The 20,539-nt window shown below is 43.8% G+C and overlaps 1 protein-coding gene across 1 annotated transcript; it reads left to right on the top strand.

Annotated features, from left to right (window-relative positions):
- Positions 1–12,613: 12,613 nt before the first annotated feature.
- lhcgr (luteinizing hormone/choriogonadotropin receptor) lies at positions 12,614–20,141 on the top strand (the record flags this gene model as incomplete). The annotated part of the gene is made up of 12 exons (XM_079729030.1): positions 12,614–12,623; positions 14,203–14,404; positions 14,529–14,597; positions 15,864–15,938; positions 16,183–16,257; positions 16,585–16,659; positions 16,993–17,070; positions 17,272–17,340; positions 17,737–17,811; positions 18,209–18,388; positions 18,553–18,606; positions 18,719–20,141. The coding sequence occupies 12 exons, from the start codon at positions 12,614–12,616 to the stop codon at positions 19,869–19,871; spliced, it is 2,115 nt and encodes a 704-aa protein (XP_079585156.1). The 3' UTR covers positions 19,872–20,141.
- Between the last annotated feature and the right edge of the window lie 398 nt (positions 20,142–20,539).

Raw genomic sequence — 20,539 nt, forward strand, 5'->3', positions numbered from 1 at the left:
TATCCCTATGACCTGATTCCTTTCACTTAGTGTGCGTGTGTGTGTGTGTGTGTGTGCGTGTGTGTGTGTGCGTGTGTGTGTGTGTGTGTGTGTGTGTGTGTGTGTGTGTGTGTGTGTGTGTGTGTGTATACACCCAAGTCCAGCAGCAAAATAAATGGGAAACGGCGGCAGTGGCGGGGGCGTTGGCGGCCATGCCCATCGGCAACGCAAGCAGCGCTGCCATTTTATCTCCGGGCTCGTTTGGACTCGCGCTCGTTTACGTCTTCGGAATATGAGGAAATAATGGCGTTCCCGAGCGGAGCCCGAGGAGGGGTCCGCGTTAATAACCCCCGGCCCTGCTGTTCCTCGTTCAGAACGAGGAGCGGGGAGGTCTGTTGCCGGTCGTCCACTCGGAGGATAGTTAGCCTGGCTACTGCCAGACCAAGCTCCATCGTAGAACACGCGTTGGTCTGGGGAAGCTGCTGTCAATTTTCTTCAGCACAGGAGGCGGGATCAACGGGCCTAGTGCAACTGACTCTGTACCCAATTGGCTGCTTGCCGTCGCTTCCCCGTCGTCATCGTGTTAAACCAGCCAATAGCGCGCCGGGGGAAAAGTCAGCTTGTTGATTAGCTCCCGCAAAAAAAAGTATCAGAAGCAGAAAGAAATGTATTGCTCTTCCACAGACCCTTCTGTGGGGCGAATTCAAATCGCGGGCAGAATGGGCGGGGGGGGGGGCCCAGTCTAGAGGATTGTGGTAAACACTTGTGTTTCTCAAAGCGGTGTATGGGTAGCCGAGGGGGCCCGGGACCGAAGGCAGGGGCAAAAGCCGTGGGTGTGAGAGGCTGTGATGGAGGAAACTACAGTCTCCCAACGCGTGGCCGCATACAACTGCAGAGGAAGGAAGGGAGGTTTGCTCACGCCGGGGACAGGGGAATGAGTAGCATGGTCGGTTGTCCTCTGGATATAGGGAGCCAAAAGGAAGATGATACTTGGAAGGGCTTGGAAGCTCTTCAAATCAATTCTCTCTCTCTCTCTCTTTCTCTCTCTCTCTCTCCCTCTCCCTCTCGCTCTCGCTCTGTCTCTCTCTCTCTCTCTCTCTCTCTCTCTCTCTCTATATATATATATACGTCATTCTCTCTCTCTCTCTCCCTCTCTCTATCTCTCTACATATATATATATATATATATATGTATATATAAATATACATAATACTCTCGCTCTCTCTCCCTATCTCTTTTTCTCTTTCTCTTTATATATATATGTCATACTCTCCCTCTCTCTCTGTCCCTTTCTCTCTCTCTTTCCCTATCTCTTTCTCTCTTTACTTATTTATAAACACAGAATAAATCTGTTCCCATTGTGTGGCCTTCCCCCTAACAAAGCTCACTGGTGTGTTCCCAAACCCAATGCATAAAAATGATGGAGTCTGTTTGGCTTTCCTTTTTAAGACTAGTCATGGCTTCAAACCCTCTTTACGGCACTATAATACAGAAAGAAACCAAGTAACCGTTTTATCTTTGGGGTAGTGATTGGTCATCTGGACTTGGCTGGAGAACAGCATTGCTGGGCCATTTGTGGCCAGAGCACAGGCTTGTGATTCAAATGTAGTTTGAATGCCTGAACTTATCGATAAGACTTCACTATCACTATCATCGACGGCACTATATTCTGATATATGTCAGAATACAAAACAAGAACAACCAATGAAATGTGCTGCAAACACATACAGCAAATTGTCAATAAAAATAATGAATATTTCATGTCCAAAATGGAGCAGGAAGAAGTGAGGAATTCAGGTCCTACCCCTTTATTAAATATGAGATCAATAAACGTTAAACACATGAATATTCAAGGGTTTATCATACACAACTCGATCAAATCTATCAAATCATACCCAACTGAAACATTGGAAACAAAACAAAAAACAAATAATCAGAACAGAAATCTAGAAAACAGGGTCAGCTACCGAGAGACACAAAAAGACTGGCAGCAGACACCGCACTGTTAACTACTTTGTTGTTGTGCAGAAGTGATGCGCAATTACAACCCAGAGCAGGTTCGATATTATTGCGTTTTTCTTTTTTTTGTCTGAACTTGATTTTGTTTCTCCAACAGACAAACGAGACACCGCCCCCATCGCTGCACCGCACACCACTCATACGATTCTGCGTGTGTGTGAGTGTATGTGTGTGTGAGTGTGTGTGCGCGCGCGCGAGAGGGGTGTAGCGACTGTATATCAGGACAAATAGGTCTTGTCCTGCCTCTCCTCTCGTTGCGAGGCTCTCGTGGGACCCACCTAGAAGTTCAGGTGCTCGGTTGCCATGGTAACTGCGGAGAGTGAGGCGTAGTACGCATTGTTTCTGGCTCCGTCCGCGCGACCGCGAGTGTCTTCTAGTCCTGAACGGAGAGATAGCTGTGTGCGTGCGTGTGCGTGCGTGCGTGTGCGTGGGTGTGTGTGTGTGTGTGTTTGTGTGTGAGTGTGTGCGTGTGTGTGTGAGTGCGCGTGCGTGTGTGTGTGTGTGTGTGTGTCTTCTTATCTTGCGCTGTCGCTTTCCGAATTAAAGAGACGAACACTGAGCTCCTCTCTGCCTCTTGTTTAGCTTCTGCACATATTCTGTTTTCTAGTATTGTGTAGTTGGATATGCTCAGTGCTTTCCCCACCAAATGCATAAACAGACACGCGCACGCACGCACGCACCCACCCACCCACACCCACACACACACACACACACACACACACACACACACACACACATAGGTTACCTATGACAAACACAATCCTGTTTTGCATAATTTCTTCAAAGATCAGCGAATAAACAAAGGACAATACACCTTTAACGCGTTGCGAAAATTGAATATGGCATGCCATTCATATTCCATGAGGAACTATTCCAGGGAAGAACTTGAATGGCAGTGATCGCTCTCCGTCGGCCGCAGAACATGGGCAGCAGAATCACGCATGACTTAGTTTTTAAGGAACACTACTGACACCTGTTGGTCATAACATGAACTTCCAGAAATAACGTGGCGAGAAACAATGAGAGTCACTAATAACATGAACACGAATAGAGATTACGAATCTCCATGCAACAAATAACCATGCTCATTATGACACAGAGACACACCATAATTTGGGATGGGATAAGGACGCACCAATTTTTCAAGGGACAATTATTTGTCCGATTTGTTTATACCAAACTTCCCTCACGCACATACACGTCCCGGCGACTCTGGAGTCAAAGTGTGTCTGCATGCAATCCATTGATAATTTGTTCCCTAATATCCAGTGGAGCTCTCATGGTGATTATATAGGAGACGTCGTGGACTCAGAGTCTGTACCTTGTGAGATATCACCCACTTAAAGGAGCGCACAGCTCGGCTCTCTAGAGGTTTGCTGCTGAGTTAAACGAGTGAGGATGGGGGGGGGGGGGGGGGTCTTGTAAGCTCATAAAATCAATGCTCTCTCTCGCTTCTTCTCTCTCTCTCTCTCTCCTCTCTCTCTCTCTCTGTTCTCCCTCTCTCCCCTCCTTCTCTCTCTCTCTTCTTTCACTCTCTCCATCTCTCCCTCTCTTCCTCTCTAGCTCTCCCTCTCTCTCTCTTTTGCTCTCTTTCCCTCTCTTTCGCTCTCTCACTCTCTCTCTCTGCCTCCCTCTCTCCCCTCCTTCTCTCTCTATCTTCTCTCTCTCTCTCTCTCTTTCCCTCTCCCTCACTTTCTCGCTACCTCTATCTCTCGCGCTCTCGCTCTCTCTCTTTATATACTTATATACATTCTACTTCTGAACTATATTATGCACACATTTTTCCGAGGATGTCTGCGGCCTAATGAAAGACCCTGCGGCCGTGGCAGGCTCAATATCTGCACTGAGTTCGCAGCAGCCGACACATGATCTACACATTACGTTTCTCAACCATCATCATGATTGTAACATGATTGCAATCGTTATGATTGCTGTCTAAAGGACGACACGACCAAGTTCAGCCCAAGTGCCATCATCACCACGAGACACCCAGAGATCTCCCATACATTCCTGTGTGTTCCTACGTGCGTCCAGGGACAAGCGAGGAGGTCCGACTACTATACTATAGCGGGGGGGGGGGGCTTCCCAGCCAGAGTCAGTGAGACCCATCGTGGAGGAACAGAGAGGAGGAGGAGGAGGAGGAGGAGGTGGAGGAGGATGTGGAGACGCAGGCGACGGCAGGGAGTGGTGGTGGAGCAGTGGGAATGGTGGTGTAGTGGGGAGAGAGGGGTGTCCGTACCGGCAGTAAGAGCTTAATCCATCTTATCAACGACAGGACAGTGTCTCCGTGGAAGCGTGCGATCAATGGCACTTGACCCGTTTAAATATCAGCAGGACTGACATCCCTCTTCCCTCTACGTCGGTACCGGGGCCCCCGCCTCAGGATGGATGGCCTTGCTGTAGCACTTTAACACGCTACCGCTGACCGGCATTAGTTCATCATTTTGATCCTTTATTCTACAGATGGACGCCGTGATAACTGTATGTTAGGCTGGAGGGAGCGTGGGCCGAGCAGTCTGTGATGCACTGGGCCTTGTTTATTGCGGCGCGCATCCTCACCCAGGAGAAATATTTAGCTTATTGATATTTCCCCCCGGACGTAGACGTTGGTATCGATGAGCTCTTCAGTGAGCCGGTCATACCACTGCTGTGTATAGTCCAATGCTAATGGCTCCATTGTTCAACTGTGACACCCGGACATCAGATCACTGTGATGTGTCACGTTGTGTGTGTGTGTGTGTGTGTGTCTGTCTGTCGTCTGTGTGTGTGTGTGTGTGTGTGTGTGTGTGTGTGTGTGTGTGTGTGTGTGTGTGTGTGTGTGTGTGTGTGTGTGTGTGTGTGTGTGTGCATGTTTGCGTGCATTCCTGTGTTCTTGTGTGTGTGTGTGTGTGTGTGTGTGTGTGTGTGTGGCGTGCGTGTGCGCATGTGTGCGAAAAATCATTGAGGAGCTGTTGGGATCATGAACAGTTAATCTTTTTTTTCAGCATTATCCCCAAACAATGAAGCAAGATCAATACAAGTGGTGATACATGAACGTCGAACCCTCTCCATAATTCCTGGGTATTTATGGCCGCTTGGAAAAGCATACTGTAGCCTCTTCTGGGCTGCGGTTCATCTCCACTGATTTGTAGCTCATCGTCTCGCAAATACCTAATATCAATGCCTGCTTTTGTAACTTATAAATCAGACCAAAGCCTATCTCGGTTCCGAATGGAAAGGTTTAAACTTTATGACCAAGCGTAAATGCCTAGGGCGTAGTCTTCTAGAAATACCGGTTGAAACAACGACAACGTCACACGGACACAAAATCGTAGCATGTATGGATGTTGACGAATCACGGTCAGTGTGTGTTTCACAAGGACTTTACCGAACACGCTAAACGCTAGACCAAACCCGAATACAAGAAGAAATCGGACCAAAAACCCTGTTGGATTCAGTGTCCTACCATCGCATGTGTTCACGACTGGTTCACTGTCTGTCCGTCGTGTTTTTTGCCCGTATTCTCCCTTGTTTGAAAACGTGAGCTCATCTGCATGGGAAAGTTCAGTATTTTTCCAATCCCGGTTGCTATGCTGTTCGGATGCTAATGGGGCCCTGACAGCTGTAGGTGGGTATTGAAATGTGCCATTGGTATGCACTAGGTGGCCAAACGGCTTAGCAGTGCATCCTGTGCTGCAGCATAAATTGGGCTCTTACTGATTTCAAAAAGAATAATTGCTTACAATGACAACTGCACTTTACTATTTTTTGTACCCTTGCAACAGGGTAGAAATGGGACATTTTAAGAGAGTAATCCTTTTCTGTATTCTGCAACTATTTATTCTGATTTGACTGTGAGAATGCCATTTTATCTGGCCTTCTTCATTTTATATATTACCCCAGCTTAATGACTTTGTTCATTATTTTTCACTTATAGTCTGACAATAAAACTACTTTGAACTTTAATTTTTCATGCCTGGGGGAGGGGTGGGGGCATAATGAAAACTGTGAATAATCACAATATATTAATACAATACGGTATTTATAGAATAAGGCAAATGATAGAGAACATAGGCATTGTTTATTGTCTGCACTTTATCATTGAATCCAAACACGTTTTGGTGCTATAAACGAAAGAGTCATTAATTTCACTTTTCACACACATTAAACACTTCATCAGTTCATGTCAGGAAGCAATTATTCCATGACTTATGGGTATAACATATACCACATCGTGTTTAAACCCTTTACGAGGAGATTCTCCACAGTGCACAGGGCTTTTAGAACACTCGCTTTGTTTTATCAACATAACCATTTTAAAACCATCAGACGGTAAATAATGCAGATGTACACTAAAAGGCATTAATGGAACCAGTAAAAAGACTCATTTGTGGGCTTTTGAACCCTTCAATTAGTACTAACACACCACGATAAATCCTTTCATCAAAGCGATCCTCTGGCAAACATTATGATCTGAACGAGGACAAAGCTGTGTGTAAAAACACACGCAGCGCGAATGCGATGAATATTTAGTTGTCGCAATGTGTTTGTTTCTATCCCAGCCCGCTATCTCTCCCAGCTTCATGCTAGCGGTGGTTTAATCCAAACAGGGCCACAGAGAATGATCCATTCACTGCAGTGCAGCGGTCAAACAAACAACATCTGTTTTGGTACCCTATACTACGTCCTTGACCTTTCCTTCACTGACACCTATTGTATTTCAGTCTGCCTTTTCTCCCAGATAACCATAACCTTCTCCCTGCGCGGTAGAGATGGGCCGAGAAACTCGCTTTCTCCTGCTCTCACTTCACACAGACAGGCCAGTGCCACTTTGCTTGTATTATGTGATAACACACACATACATGCACCTAAGCAAGCACACGTGCGAGCACACACACAAACACAGACACACACACACACACACACACAGGTACATACACACAAACATGCACATAAGCAAGCACACAAACACACACACACACACACGCACGCACACACACACACACAGGTACATACACACAAACATGCACATAAGCAAGCACACAAACACACACACATACACACACAAACCACAAACATACACACACACACACACACACACACAGTCTCACACACACACACACACACACACACAAACAGGTACATACACACAAACATGCACATAAGCAAGCACACAAACACACGCACACACACACACGCACACACACACACACACACACAAACACAGGTACGCACATACACTTTTAAATTAGCGCACTTCATTTAACCACTCCTCACAGGACACCATTCTTGTTGCAATTTTCAGCAATAAAGTATAATTTGCGTGCTGCCTTTCTCTCGGCCATAGACTTCACAATTGCATTTAAGTGGCGATGAGGTCAACAAGGATATCCATCATGGCCGCCGCCCCCGCTGAGACCCTAATGATCAACGTCTGTCTGCCGTGCAGACAGAGCGCCATTTAAAGGCACCTCAACGTGCCCCTTGCCCATCACCGCACCGGCGCTAAGCTCATCGCGGACCGCGGCAATTTATATGACCCCGGTGCGGAGCGAAAGACAGCCGTTCTGTAACAGAGGTTTGCCAAATAAGTGCTTAATGATCTTCTCGCTCCCCCCGTCTTTCTAACTTCATTAGGGGCCGGGCGGGTGGCTCCGGAGGTACGGACTGTGAATGTGAATCTGTTGTGGGGGTCCACCTGGCTACGGCGCTGCCCCCCGGACGCCTCTCTGAGCTGAACCGACCCCCTGAATGAAGAGGTGGGTGCCGCGGTGAGGTTCGTGTTTTGGTGTTTTTGTTTCTGTAAGCAGTGATTTTATGCAGCGTTGCGTTTCTGCTGGTGGATTTAGGCCTTTGCATTACATAACATCGTCGTGGTGTTGCGTTATGTGCTTGTGTTGTGATTTGTTGTATAGGTGTTTTTTTCCAATGACTTCTACTTCTATAATAATCCCATATAAATACGTACTGATAATTCATTATCGTTATCAGGTAGCTGAACTACAATTCTAGTTTTCATCAGCAACAACGTAATGAGACCAATGTTTCACACTGTGCATCACCAAGGTGGGCATAATGCAAAAAACCAGACCACATCAGATGACATTACTGATTATTGGATAAGCTGCCAATCCTGTTGAAGCGCGCTGTGAAATCCAGAGAGATAGCGTGAGTCAATAGTGCATTCACTGCATCAACTTCTGTGTGTTAGAGATCCCTATATAATAAGGCATTTCCACAGGAGCATTTGAAGGGCTTTAAATTACTGCATTTGAAGCTTTCCGTCCTTTCATAGATTTCACATAAAACTCTATGGAATGACCTTTGCGCTAAGTAATTCAGTTTAGAATGTATAGTTTGCAACTGACATAATGCATACTTGTTGCACAATGCATAACTGATTGAGTAGAAACTTCTGTATTTTAGTCAATTTTAAATGTGATAAACCTTCATCATAGCTGTGGCTGTATTTCTGCAACTGCTGAGCTTTTTGTTATATCCATCTGTCTTTGATATGAGATTTTCGATTTCTGACTGAATTATCTCTTTATCTAGTCTGACTCATAAACAAGCCTGCATTTTTTTATTATGAAAAATGTCAATAAGTACTCAGACTGATAACACAAAACATGAACTATGTACTAAAACCAACCCAGAAAAGAACGAGCGATCCATATCTAGTGATTGCGTTGTCTAACCGCAAACACAAACTTTGGGCTGTGTATGTTTTGTCTCTTTCTGCGTCTCTGTCTCACTGTCTCTCCAGTTCTACCTCTCTCTCTCTGGTAGCTTAGCCTCGTCTCTCTGCTATCAGTGATACTTCTTCGGAACACCATGTGCATTTCCCAGTCACACTGACCTCACTGTCCAACCCCAGCGTTCCTCTAGGGCAGATATGAAGTGGCCCGGTAGTAATATCTAAAACTCAGTGCCGTCTGCTTCATGTGAATCAAAATCCAAGACGGATTCTGTCCGTCCAATCACAGTTATAATATAGGCAATCTCTGAGAGAGGGCATCCTCTCTCTGGAGGAATCCAGGAGATTCTTGCATAAGCGATGGAGAGAGACTTTGTAGGGATGAGACTAAAGAGTGGTTCGATGGAAGGTGGCAGATTGGCTTGGATATGGAAAATACCCATGCAAGATGTTGAGCCGACCAGGTACATCCTTACCCAGTGAGCTCTGTCTAAATTCACCTTGTAGTACACACAGGGCTTACTCTAGACTCAATGCACGCCTGATAAATGCACATTATTATGTGTCTTTAAAGGAGTCTGTTGTTATTGGCTGACTTGTGACCTTGGATACACACACACACAGGGGCGTAGGAATGAGTTTAACATTGGGGGGGGGACACATATCAGAAACCTGACAGATCCGTTTATGGTTTGAACAGAAATATGTCATAAATTAACTACACTGAAAAAATTCACAAATATATTTTATTCTACTAAAAAGATACATTTGTAAATGTAAAGGAAAACACATTTTGAATGGCAGTAATGAACTGATAAATATCAAATCAATTCTTTAATTGCACGCGCAATCATCCAGTTTTTTAGAATAAGAAGCGGTGACAAGACGCTGTGTGTCAAAATAAAATAAAATATTTTCTCCCCCCGGTATCATTTTTAGGTGGGACAAATGCGCCTGTCTCCAATATTTGAGGGGACACGTCCCCCCCCCCCCCCCCCCTGGTTCCTACGCCCATGCACACACACATACACACAGACACACACACACACAGAAGGAGAGACTATGGCGCACAATGACCAAAGTGCACAATGTTGAGGATGAAGTGACGGCTTACTCCAAGATGCAGATGACCATTTAGCTGTACTTGTGGTGCGTCCTTTAAAAAAAAAAAAAAGACAGTTTATCTTCCGATACAAAGAGCTTCATTGGAAAGAAGCTTTCTGGATTTGTGGGATAATATGTCTAATATGCAAAAGATACTGATGAAATGAAATGATGACGCCCGAATGGTTCCAATGTTAACATATATCTTGCGTAATCTGTGGGATCTTGTGTTCAGTATGACTAAAATGTTCAGCCTGACACCTGCTGGTGAGTTAGAGGAACTGCAACTACAAATAGGAAGAGGATGGTCACCGTGAGATAGAACTGAACAGAATATATTTTTATTTCAAAGAAAAATGTAATGACCGGGTGTCATGAAATAGCTATTAGCTTATTGCTGTACAAGTTTAGTTGACATTTGAGCTACAGTGAAGAGGATCGTGTGAAATGGTTAATGTTCTACGGTTAAGATTTCTCTGATGCACTTTAGATGCCCAAGGACCCAAGAATTAGTGCCCTGATAAAAGAGACAGCAGCACTGTGTGTGTGTGTGTGTGTGTGTGTGTGTGTGTGTGTGTTTGTGTTAGTGTGGGTGTGTGTGTATGTGTGTCTGTGCTTGTGTGTGTGTGTCTGCTTGTTTGTGTGTGACATCTGGGTATGTGTGCTACATGCCCGGGTGAGTGTTGGTATGTTTGTGCGCTTGCATGAGTATGTCACACAAGTGTGTGAGGACTTTGTGTGTGCGTGTGTGTGTGTGTGTGGGTGTGTGCGTGCATGTGTGTGTGGTTGGGGGGGGGGGGGGGGGGATAGCCGCAAGGTTATTTGCTATTAAAATCAAGACTGCATAAATTTTGCATGATAATTCATAATGACTCCCCTGTTTGTTGGAAGGTTGTTTATCTCCTATTCATGCAACAGAGCGAGAGCGTCCAAAAACATGGAATATATAAAACCTCAAACACATTTAAACAACATTAATGTAGTGCGAGTGTGTGTGTTTGTGTGTGTTTGTGTGTCTGTGTGTGTGTTGTGCATGTGTGAGTATCTGTGTATCAGTGTGTGTGCGTCATGCATATAATTGTGTGTGTGTCTGTGTGCGTTTGTGCGTGCATGCGTGTGTGGGCACGTGTGTGAGTCATGCTGTACTCTCTTGGTTCACTTCCCTAGGCCATCATTTAGTGGCGGTTGATAGGAGGCACTACCCTTGATCGGAAAGCCTTGTTTGAGGAACATGAGCAGTTAAAAATCCCTTCTATCACAGTACTGCAATGTCTTACAATGACTTGTCATTATGGTGAAGCGAAATGTAATGATGTTGTATCGTAATAATACTACTCTCACTCAAAAAAAATATTTGAAAGAGAAAGCAAACACAGCTTTAACAAAGAAATGGTGAAATGAAGGAGTGCATGGCCGGGTCAAAATGTGCGTGCAGGGAACCGGCCTCAAAGACTTTCTCGAGAATCGCTCATCCAAACAGCCTCACACTTGACACTTCCTTGGCTCTTCAGCAATTCACCCGCCAAGTATGAGGTCGATCGAATGAATGGTTGTTGAGAAAATCTCACTCCTCACGCTCAGTCATATCTCATCTATAAGTCTTAAGTGAATGATGAGGTCATCGTTAACAGAGATGTATACACATTTGTAGGCGAATAGTAAGTGCCCAGCAGACCATTCTATCCAGTGGACTGTCCCAACTGGTAGGCTGATCTATCCATCATACATCCAGGGGGACTCTCCCACTTGTGATGTCACTCGAGGGTAGATGTTGAGATGGCTTGTAATGGTTGATCACACCTTGTGTCCTAAAATAGGATCTTTTAACATCTACGAACGTATGTTAATGTTTTGTTACTGATTAGTTTGTGTTAAACTAAAGGCTTATAAATGACGTATGACTGAATGTTGTAAAGTCTTCACAAATTCACATACATGCAGAGACTCCTCTGATTTTTAATTGGATGACACTGCAGTGTACCGAGTGGTTGGTGTTATTTGTTTGTGTCATGTCGAGTTGGGATGCATTGGTTTCCCTAATCATGTGTCACCATTGTGCGCGAATGGTGAATGTGAGGCAATTTTGTAAAGCGCTTTGGGTGGCCAATGGCTAGAAAAGCGCTATATAAATGCAGTCCATTTACATTTGTGTTAGCTTGTGTTCAGACTATTTGTGTCACATCGCTTTCTTGTGCAATGTTGTTGCGTTGTTGTGCTTTCCCATCAAATTGTGTAGTTGTATTGTTGTGTCTTTGTGTTACGTATCATTGAGTCATTGTATAGTTGTGCTGTTGTGTCTTCGTGTATTTGTATTATTGTGTCGTAATGTCATTGTCTAGTTGTGTTGTTTTGGTCTTTGTGGTATAGTTTCGTTATGTCGTTTTATAATATTTTTGTCTTTGTGTTATTGTGTTGTTGAGTCATTGTATAGTTGTAACGTTGTATGGTTGTATAGTTGTGTGTCCTGTGTGTGTGTACTCTCCCTGAGCCATAGCTCTGACCTGTGACTATCAGCGGGGGCGCCTGCAGGCCAACAGCCAGCAGCCAGAGGTGAGAAAATCCATCCACCAGGAAGGACCTCTAATAATAACAACGGTGGAAAAGAGGCGCCCGATGATGGCCTTCTCAAAAGGCTCTCATCCCACGGTCTACAATGCAGGGCTTATTTTTAGCCATGCAATCTACTTTTGTCAAAGAAGCAATCCAACTGAACTAGTTCCATAATAGACCGCTGCCCCATTTTGGATACAATATCACCAATTAAGACTTCTGATGATTATTTTAACCTTATCTAGAAGTAAATATGCACCTGAATCCATAACCTTATATCCTAGAATGGTAAAAGGTAAATGGACTGCATTAATAAAGCGCTTTTATAACCAGTGGCCACTCAAAGCGCTTAAAAAATAATTGCCCACCGCAGGCAGTGTCGACCATGCAAGGTGGTGCATGAAGTGCAGCCAGCTCATCGGAAGCACGTAGGGTTAGGTGTTTTGCTCAATGACGCATCGACACTAAGCTCGGAGGTGCCAGGGATCAACCTAGCAACCTTCCGTTTACCAGTCAACCCGCTATACCTTCAGAGCAACCCCGAACCAAATACATTTGATGCATCTGGATTCCAGACACATATTAGTGTGTACAATTTTCAGAATACTGTATCCCTGCAAAATTATTTTAAACGTAAAACAATTTACTTAGTAGGGAAGCTTTCCGCATTAAACTGGTAAACTTAAATTCGACAAAGTTGTGCCTTGCTGCAAAGGAGACGGCAGGTCAGGGTCACCGAATCAGGAAGGCTGTTGGGTCTGGAAAGGGCAAGGATCATTTTACGAGTTGTCGTAAAATGACGGTTTTGGGATGATGAGATGATTGCTGAAGTAGGTGCATCAAAGTGGCTTATCTATTGAAAAACCACAGCCAGTATAAAGTCAAATACTAATGTAGGTTTGTAGAGGCCGTAGGGTTTAAGGAGTTGTCAGATATGGTGACATTATCCCATACTATTTTGTTGGGTGAGGGGTATAAAATCATTTCATTTTCTATTGAACAACACACTCATAGGTATCAATATCCTTATATTATAATATTTTTAGATTAAAAAAACTGATCAGTTGCTAAAATTAAAAACCTTCTTGTTAAAGGTAGTTAACAGAAAACAGAAAACATGGTTTGTTAGGACTCCATGTTTGATTTAAATTCAGACGTATTTTTCAACACATGCATGAAAGGCGTGGTTGGAGGACCCAATGGTAATTGAACCCAGAACCTTTCAGCTGGGAGTCAACCCCCCTTACCACAAAGACAAGCTTGCCCCTTAGTTACATTTGTAATCAGTATTAGTTTGGATTTAGTTTGTATCCACAACAACTAAACACACAATTGAATTGGTAACTGATCTTTAGAGATGGCTCAGAAACAGCTTCTATATTCCTGCATAGGCATGCATGGCACCAAAAGAACTGTGAAGCCTATCTTTTTAGCTGTCACTATCTAGATGCCAAGCTCAAAATATAAATGTTTTTGCTCAAGTATTTGGTCTACTGTCCTAAACTGCAGGCATATGCAGAGAGCTGGCCGCCTATTGAGTCCTTGAGTCTCGAAATGACTTCATGAGTGAGTGCATTCTTTTGTATTTTGTTTTGCTTCGATTAGCCTGCTGGACGCGCACGTCTTGAAAAACTTGATGGGGCGTTTACTCGTCACATTGGTGAGCTGCACAGAGCACAAGTGACGGCGCTCACTTCTGCTTGTCCTTCAGTGTGTGAGTGACGTCGTGCATGTGAGGAATCGTAATCGAGGCGAGGGTGAACAGACATATTGGTTCAGTCTCTTACCGGAGTTTGCCATTTGAAGACACAAAGTCATTATCTATCTAGGAAAGACCTAGATCTCCTTTAAGGACACCGTTTGGTCGGGTACAGGCCACTTGGTTGAGGGAGAAAGGAGGACACATATGGCTCCACAGGGGTCACTACGGCTACTTTTCGCGCTGTCCTGTGTGGTGAACACCTGCTTCGGCCTGACCTACATCTGTCCGGCGATCTGTCGCTGTAAGGTGGAGACGTTTCAATGCAACAAAGAAACCCAGGGCATCCATGAAAGTGGGCTTTCCTTTCGGCCATTGTAAGTAGCCGATTTGTATTTGTATTTTATTTATTTATAAATACATTTATAAATTATTTATAAATGTATATTGACATTTTCTAGTCATCTTGTCTAACCGTGCACATTGTCTGTTACCTTGTAGAAGACTCAGCCATTTGTCCGTGAACATAGTTCCACGACATGCCTTCAAAGACATCAACGTGACCAGAATGTGAGTTGCCCTCATGCATGTATCAATACTCTGGATTAGGATAGGCTGCTCTTACCCCGAAGGTAGAAAGCCCTAGAGGCAGAGGTATATAACATCGATTCGGCAATAGGCCTACGTTTAATAATTGAAATATAACTCATATGCAACTTCAAACCATCCATGGTATTCGATGAGATTTTTACTCCTACTGCTTTTAAAGATCATTTCAGCATGAAAAAACTACCAAATTCATAGCCAATTTAAAATAAAAGAAGATATCGTTTTGTATGTATCTTGTAATTATTAACCAAATTTTAGTTTTGCAGTCAATTCACCAATGTATGTGTAAGTTAGAAAGATGCATGTAGAATATAAATGGATCACCTTCACAAAGGCATCAATCGTCAATCAGCAGATCTATAGGCAGGAATTGTTTGAATATACCGATGGATTTTGTATCTACATCATAGTTTAATATAAACAATACAATTGAGATATTGTATTTAAACACATGTATTTAATATAATAAAACAATATATATAAACATTTTTTTTTACATATTTTTTATTTATTCTTACCTGGAAGAAGCTCACTCAGGGTCCATTCACTGTTTTTATGAATATGTTTAATATGCTCTAACCATGGCAGCCAGGTTTGTTGGTTGACCTGCTAGTTTGTTGAATAATTGCTTGATTAATGTTCACCTACAATGTTGGCACGTTGGATAAATGCTGTTGGTTCCATGTATATTGCTTCATATACTAGTTTTGGAAAAATGCATGGTTACTGTCAAAGTCACCTGAAAAATACTTATGATTTGAATCTGAATGATGTCATTCTAACACCATTGCACCAATCTCATGTCACTGAGACTCAAATTAAACCACCACTGATACTTATGTGGAGAATCTTGGCACAGCATCTCTAAAAGCCCAATCTTAAGAAGGCCATGGGAGCCCCTATCAGTTGTAATTACAATGCAATGTGTTGTAAAATTTAGGATAGGGGGGATATAATCAAATAAAAGAGAAAACTGCATTATCAAATTGAAAAGAGAGGATTGTCACCGGTACATCTAAAATGTTTGTTTTTATATAATACTTATTATAATATATATAATATTATATTATTATAATATTATGAGCTGTGTCCCTTTTTTAATTGTGTTCACCAGGAAGCTATTGAAAATCTCTGTCTGCGAAATGAAGTGAATCAATTGAAAATATCATAAGGACTTTTAACTTCTCCTGTAGAAAGTATTAACAAATTCAACGTGTATTCCTACAGTGAAATCTCCCAAAGTGTCAGCGTCACAAAAATACAGCGCCATGCATTCCTCTCCCTGCATTGCTTGTCTGAAATGTAAGGCTCCAGTTCACTTACACACGCATGCACGCACATACACACACACACACACACACACACACACGTGCACATACACACACACACACGCACAAACACACACACACACACACACACAGTCCAGTTCACTCACACACACACGCACACACACACGCACACTTATACAAGCACACAGCGTTGTTGCTCTTAACCAAGCCTTATTTATGGTCACGTGTGTTCTTTGGTCGTTTATTTGCTCCTGCAGCTCGTTGCAGAACATCATCAGTCTGAGATATATTGACAAAGGAGCTTTCACTGACCTTCCAAGACTCGAGTACTTGTAAGGATTTCATTTTGTAAACAGTATGGGTTATTTTACTAAGGCACGCATTTTGTTTTCTCCTGGCCTTCTGTATTCTCTGTTTTGATGTCAGGCTAATTGAACCACTACACTGTTTCCATTAGGAAGTTGTGAAGCTATTATGCTACTAAATATAAACAACAGAGACAAAATGACAGCACGCTTGCTTGTAGTTGTGTCTGTAATTGAGTTCCTTTAATAAACGAAAGGTCACAACAATGTGTTTGTTAGTGCTTTAACCATGGAATATAGAGCTTGAACAGCGTAAACCTTTATGTTTTGGTCTAATCCACTTCTATCTCAAAGGAGCATCCTCAACACAGGCATGGTGCACTTCCCCGACTTCACCTCTGTCTCCTCCCTCATGTCCAACTTCATCATGTGAGTGGATGCGTATTATAGCTGCATATGGGGGTTGAGTTGGGTGGTTGAAGAGGTGGCTGGCACTGTGTCCTGTTGTGTCCCTGTATCATCTTGTCATGCGCGTCAAACACATGCCTGTGTGGGGCCAAGGCTGTCAACTCCAAGCCCGAGAGTTACTATTATCTAATCTTCTACATCGCCAACGCACAATTCTCAGCGCTGTCTCACACAAGGCTGAGGCATCTGTCTCCACTGTTGATCTGATGAATAACAATTCCCCCACCTAATCGTTACGCTGGATATTTCTTAATGAAGGTGTTCCCGAAGCCTTTAACCTTTTTTCGCTTCCAGAGAAATGGCGGATAACACAAAGATTGACTCTATCCCGGCCAACTCTTTCAACGGTTTTGCAGAGGACTATATCTTCATGTGAGTATGAGTGGCATATAAATGTTTCATGGCCACCATGGTTAATCTAGAAGCAATTGTTGGACATAATTTATAAGGAATGGTTTTGGTAGGTCTCAGTGCACATGTATAATTGAATGCAGAAGCTTGTGAACCGTATGCGTTACATCCGTCTGGGATATATCCATTTGACTGGCAATATTTGTGAAATGTCCCTGACAGGAACCTGTACAGAAATGGTTTCAAGGAAATTCATTCTCATGCCTTCAATGGAAGCAAGATTAACAGCCTGTAAGTACTAAAATATTAGTTGTGTGAGATTGTTGAATTTAATGTTATGATTAATGATGTTGAGCTGCGTGCAGGTTTTCTGTTATCAGAGAAAATACGCAATCAAAAACACAATGTTCCAGCAAGTAGGAGTTATATAAGCCAAAACATAGATAGGACGTGTCTTTTGTCCCCGTGCATAAGTCTCTGTAAATGTAAACACAAGTTGTCCTGAAGTCCACTCAGTTCTTTACTAAGTGTAAAGTGATGAAGACGATCAATTCCAGGAATGTTGAAAGTTCCTTACTGCTTCGACTGAGATGCCAAAAAATTCCAGAAAATAGCACAGATTTATCTTTCAATGGCCTACAAATTAAAGTTTCTAAGTTAACCTGTGTAATTAAATGTGTCTTTCAGAGATTTAAGAGACAACAAACATCTCTACCATATCCATGAAGGTGCCTTTGATGGTGCTTTGGGACCAATGGCGCTGTAAGTGCCAGTGGCTGATAATGCAGTTGACTGGACGTGTGTCTCTGCCTTTACTGCCCCTTATCGGACAAAATAGGCACTTCTAAATACCTCTCAACTCACTCAAAAATAAGTGCTATCGAGCCATAGTATGCTTCAGCGATGATTCTATTGAAAATCTGGCCATCATCAATTTGTTTTTCAATTGAATGTGGACATTAACATGATTAATGGTGCAATTAACACAGAATACAAACTGGGTAATGGACGGCAAACCTGCATTTCATACACATCAAACAGAGTCTTCACGAGCTAGACAGGCCTTTGGCTTTTGTGTCAATGTCAATATCTTGGAAAACAGCTACTTATCCCTCTAAGCCTAATGCTTGTTTATACATTTCTCTGGTTCCTTCTGCAGGGATATTTCGTCCACAGCTCTGAGTTCGTTCCCCGCTGAAGGGTTGACACAGGTGAGGTTCCTGACAGCGACGTCTGCATACACTCTGAAGGTCCTGCCCCCACTAGAAAGCTTCATTGAACTGCGGGAAGCCAACCTGACGTACCCCAGCCATTGTTGTGCCTTCCAAAGGAAACAGAGGTAGCAGAACACAAACCGCAGCAGTCAACACAATCTTCTCATCATTTCACGCCATCACAAACAATAATAAAACTCCTTAAAGGCTTAACTGTGACAGATGTATGCTTTAATTCCTGGGGTACTCTGCTGTAACTATGTTGTCTCCCAAATGTTTACATCAAAAGGGAAAGTGCATTAAAGAATCTCACAAGGCTCTGTGATGTCAACGAGGCGGACATGTAAGGACATGTTTGGTTGCGCAAACACACAATGCCTTGTTCATTTTTTCCCATCTAGCTTTTCACCAGCTTGACAGATTTGACAATTATTTTAACCGTGTTTACTCCATAGGGAACCCACAGACGATGGTTTGTACGGAATCGATTACATCACCTCCCAGTATCCGGACATGGAACTGGACTGCCTGAACAGTTCCTTCATCAAGTGCACCCCAAAGCCTGATGCCTTCAACCCCTGCGAGGACCTTCTGGGCTACTCCTTCCTCCGCTCCATAACCTGGGTCATAACAGTCTGCGCAGTGGCCGGCAATCTGGGCGTGTTGGTTATCCTCCTGGTTAGCCACCAGAAGTTGACCATTTCCCGATTTCTAATCTGTAACCTGGCCTTCGCAGACCTCTGCATGGGGCTCTACCTGTTGTTGATTGCGGCCATGGATTCCTACTCTAGCCCTCAGTACTATAACCACGCCGTTGACTGGCAGACCGGGGCGGGCTGCAGCGTTGCAGGATTCTTGACGATGTTTGCCAGTGAACTGTCGGTCTACACCCTGACCGTGATCAGCCTGGAACGTTGGCACACCATCACCAACGCCATGCACCTACACAAGCGGCTCAGGCTACGTCACGTGTCGTTCATAATGGCCGCAGGCTGGGGCTTCTCTCTATTGGTGGCTCTGCTCCCTCTTGTGGGGATCAGCAGCTACAGCAAAGTGAGCATCTGCCTGCCCATGGACATCGAGACGCGAGGCTCCCAGTTCTACGTGATGGCTCTGCTGATCCTCAAGGTCGTGGCCTTCGCGCTGGTCTGCCTGTGCTACGTCTGCATTTACCTGAGCGTCCGCAACCCCGAGCTCACCACACACCACGGAGACACCAAGATCGCAAAGCGCATGGCTGTGCTCATCTTCACCGACTTCCTCTGCATGGCACCCATCTCCTTCTTTGCCATTTCGGCAGCCCTGCGTATGCCCCTCATCACGGTGTCCCACTCCAAGATCCTGCTCATCCTGTTCTACCCCATCAACTCCCTGTGCAACCCCTTCCTGTACACCATCTTCACCAGGGCGTTCCGCAGGGACGTCTGGCGGTTGCTGCAGCGCTGGGACTCCTGCCAAACCAAGCCTGGGATCTTCAGGAGCCAGAAGCAGCCCGTGCGCACGATCATTGCCAACAACAAACTGTCAGGCGTCAGACCCCCCTTGTTTAACTTTTATGCCTATCACATCAAAATGCAGGGTTGCTTACTCAATAAAGGAGCCACATGATCACAGACTCTATCATCACTTGGTCGTTATCTCGATTGATCAAAAATTGTCCCGGACCAGAATGGCTATCTGCTGAAAACATCAATAAAAAAACCTTTTTGTTGTGCTTCGGTCAAGAGAACGATAAGCACCTTATGTATCTACAAAGATGTTGACAGACAGGTCGTAGCTCTTGAAAAGCCCACCAAAAAGGGAATTAAGTCCTGCAATTCAAGAGATGAATACAGATAAAATGGGCTGCAATGACAAGGACAATTTGTTAGGTGAACACAAGAGCATAGTGGGAAATCATGTGGTTCTAAGTCTTCTTTGGTTTAATTATAGATCTTATGTCAATACTGTATATCGTTACACTGTGCATTTGGTAGACAGAGTTCCTTCAGACATTCTGCAGAACAGCGATGGCATCATGAGACGGGGTTACTCAGTAGTCTGGTGGTACCAGATGGTTAGAGATCTCGCCGGAGCGTTTAGAGACTGAATTGTGAGTCAAGAGTTACTGGCTTCTTAGGGTTACTCAGGAAATATCTCATGAATGCAGACAGCACCAACTCTTTCACACACTACTTCTGTCCAGTTTAATATGAATGTATGTACTGCAGACACTCAATTTTTGTAATAAAAAAACTTGAAAAATGATTCGTAGGCCTCACTTATTTTCTCAAATC

The sequence above is a fragment of the Pollachius pollachius genome, assembly GCF_949987615.1.
Source record: "Pollachius pollachius genome assembly, chromosome: 2".
In the NCBI taxonomy this organism is placed as follows: Eukaryota; Metazoa; Chordata; class Actinopteri; order Gadiformes; family Gadidae; genus Pollachius; species Pollachius pollachius.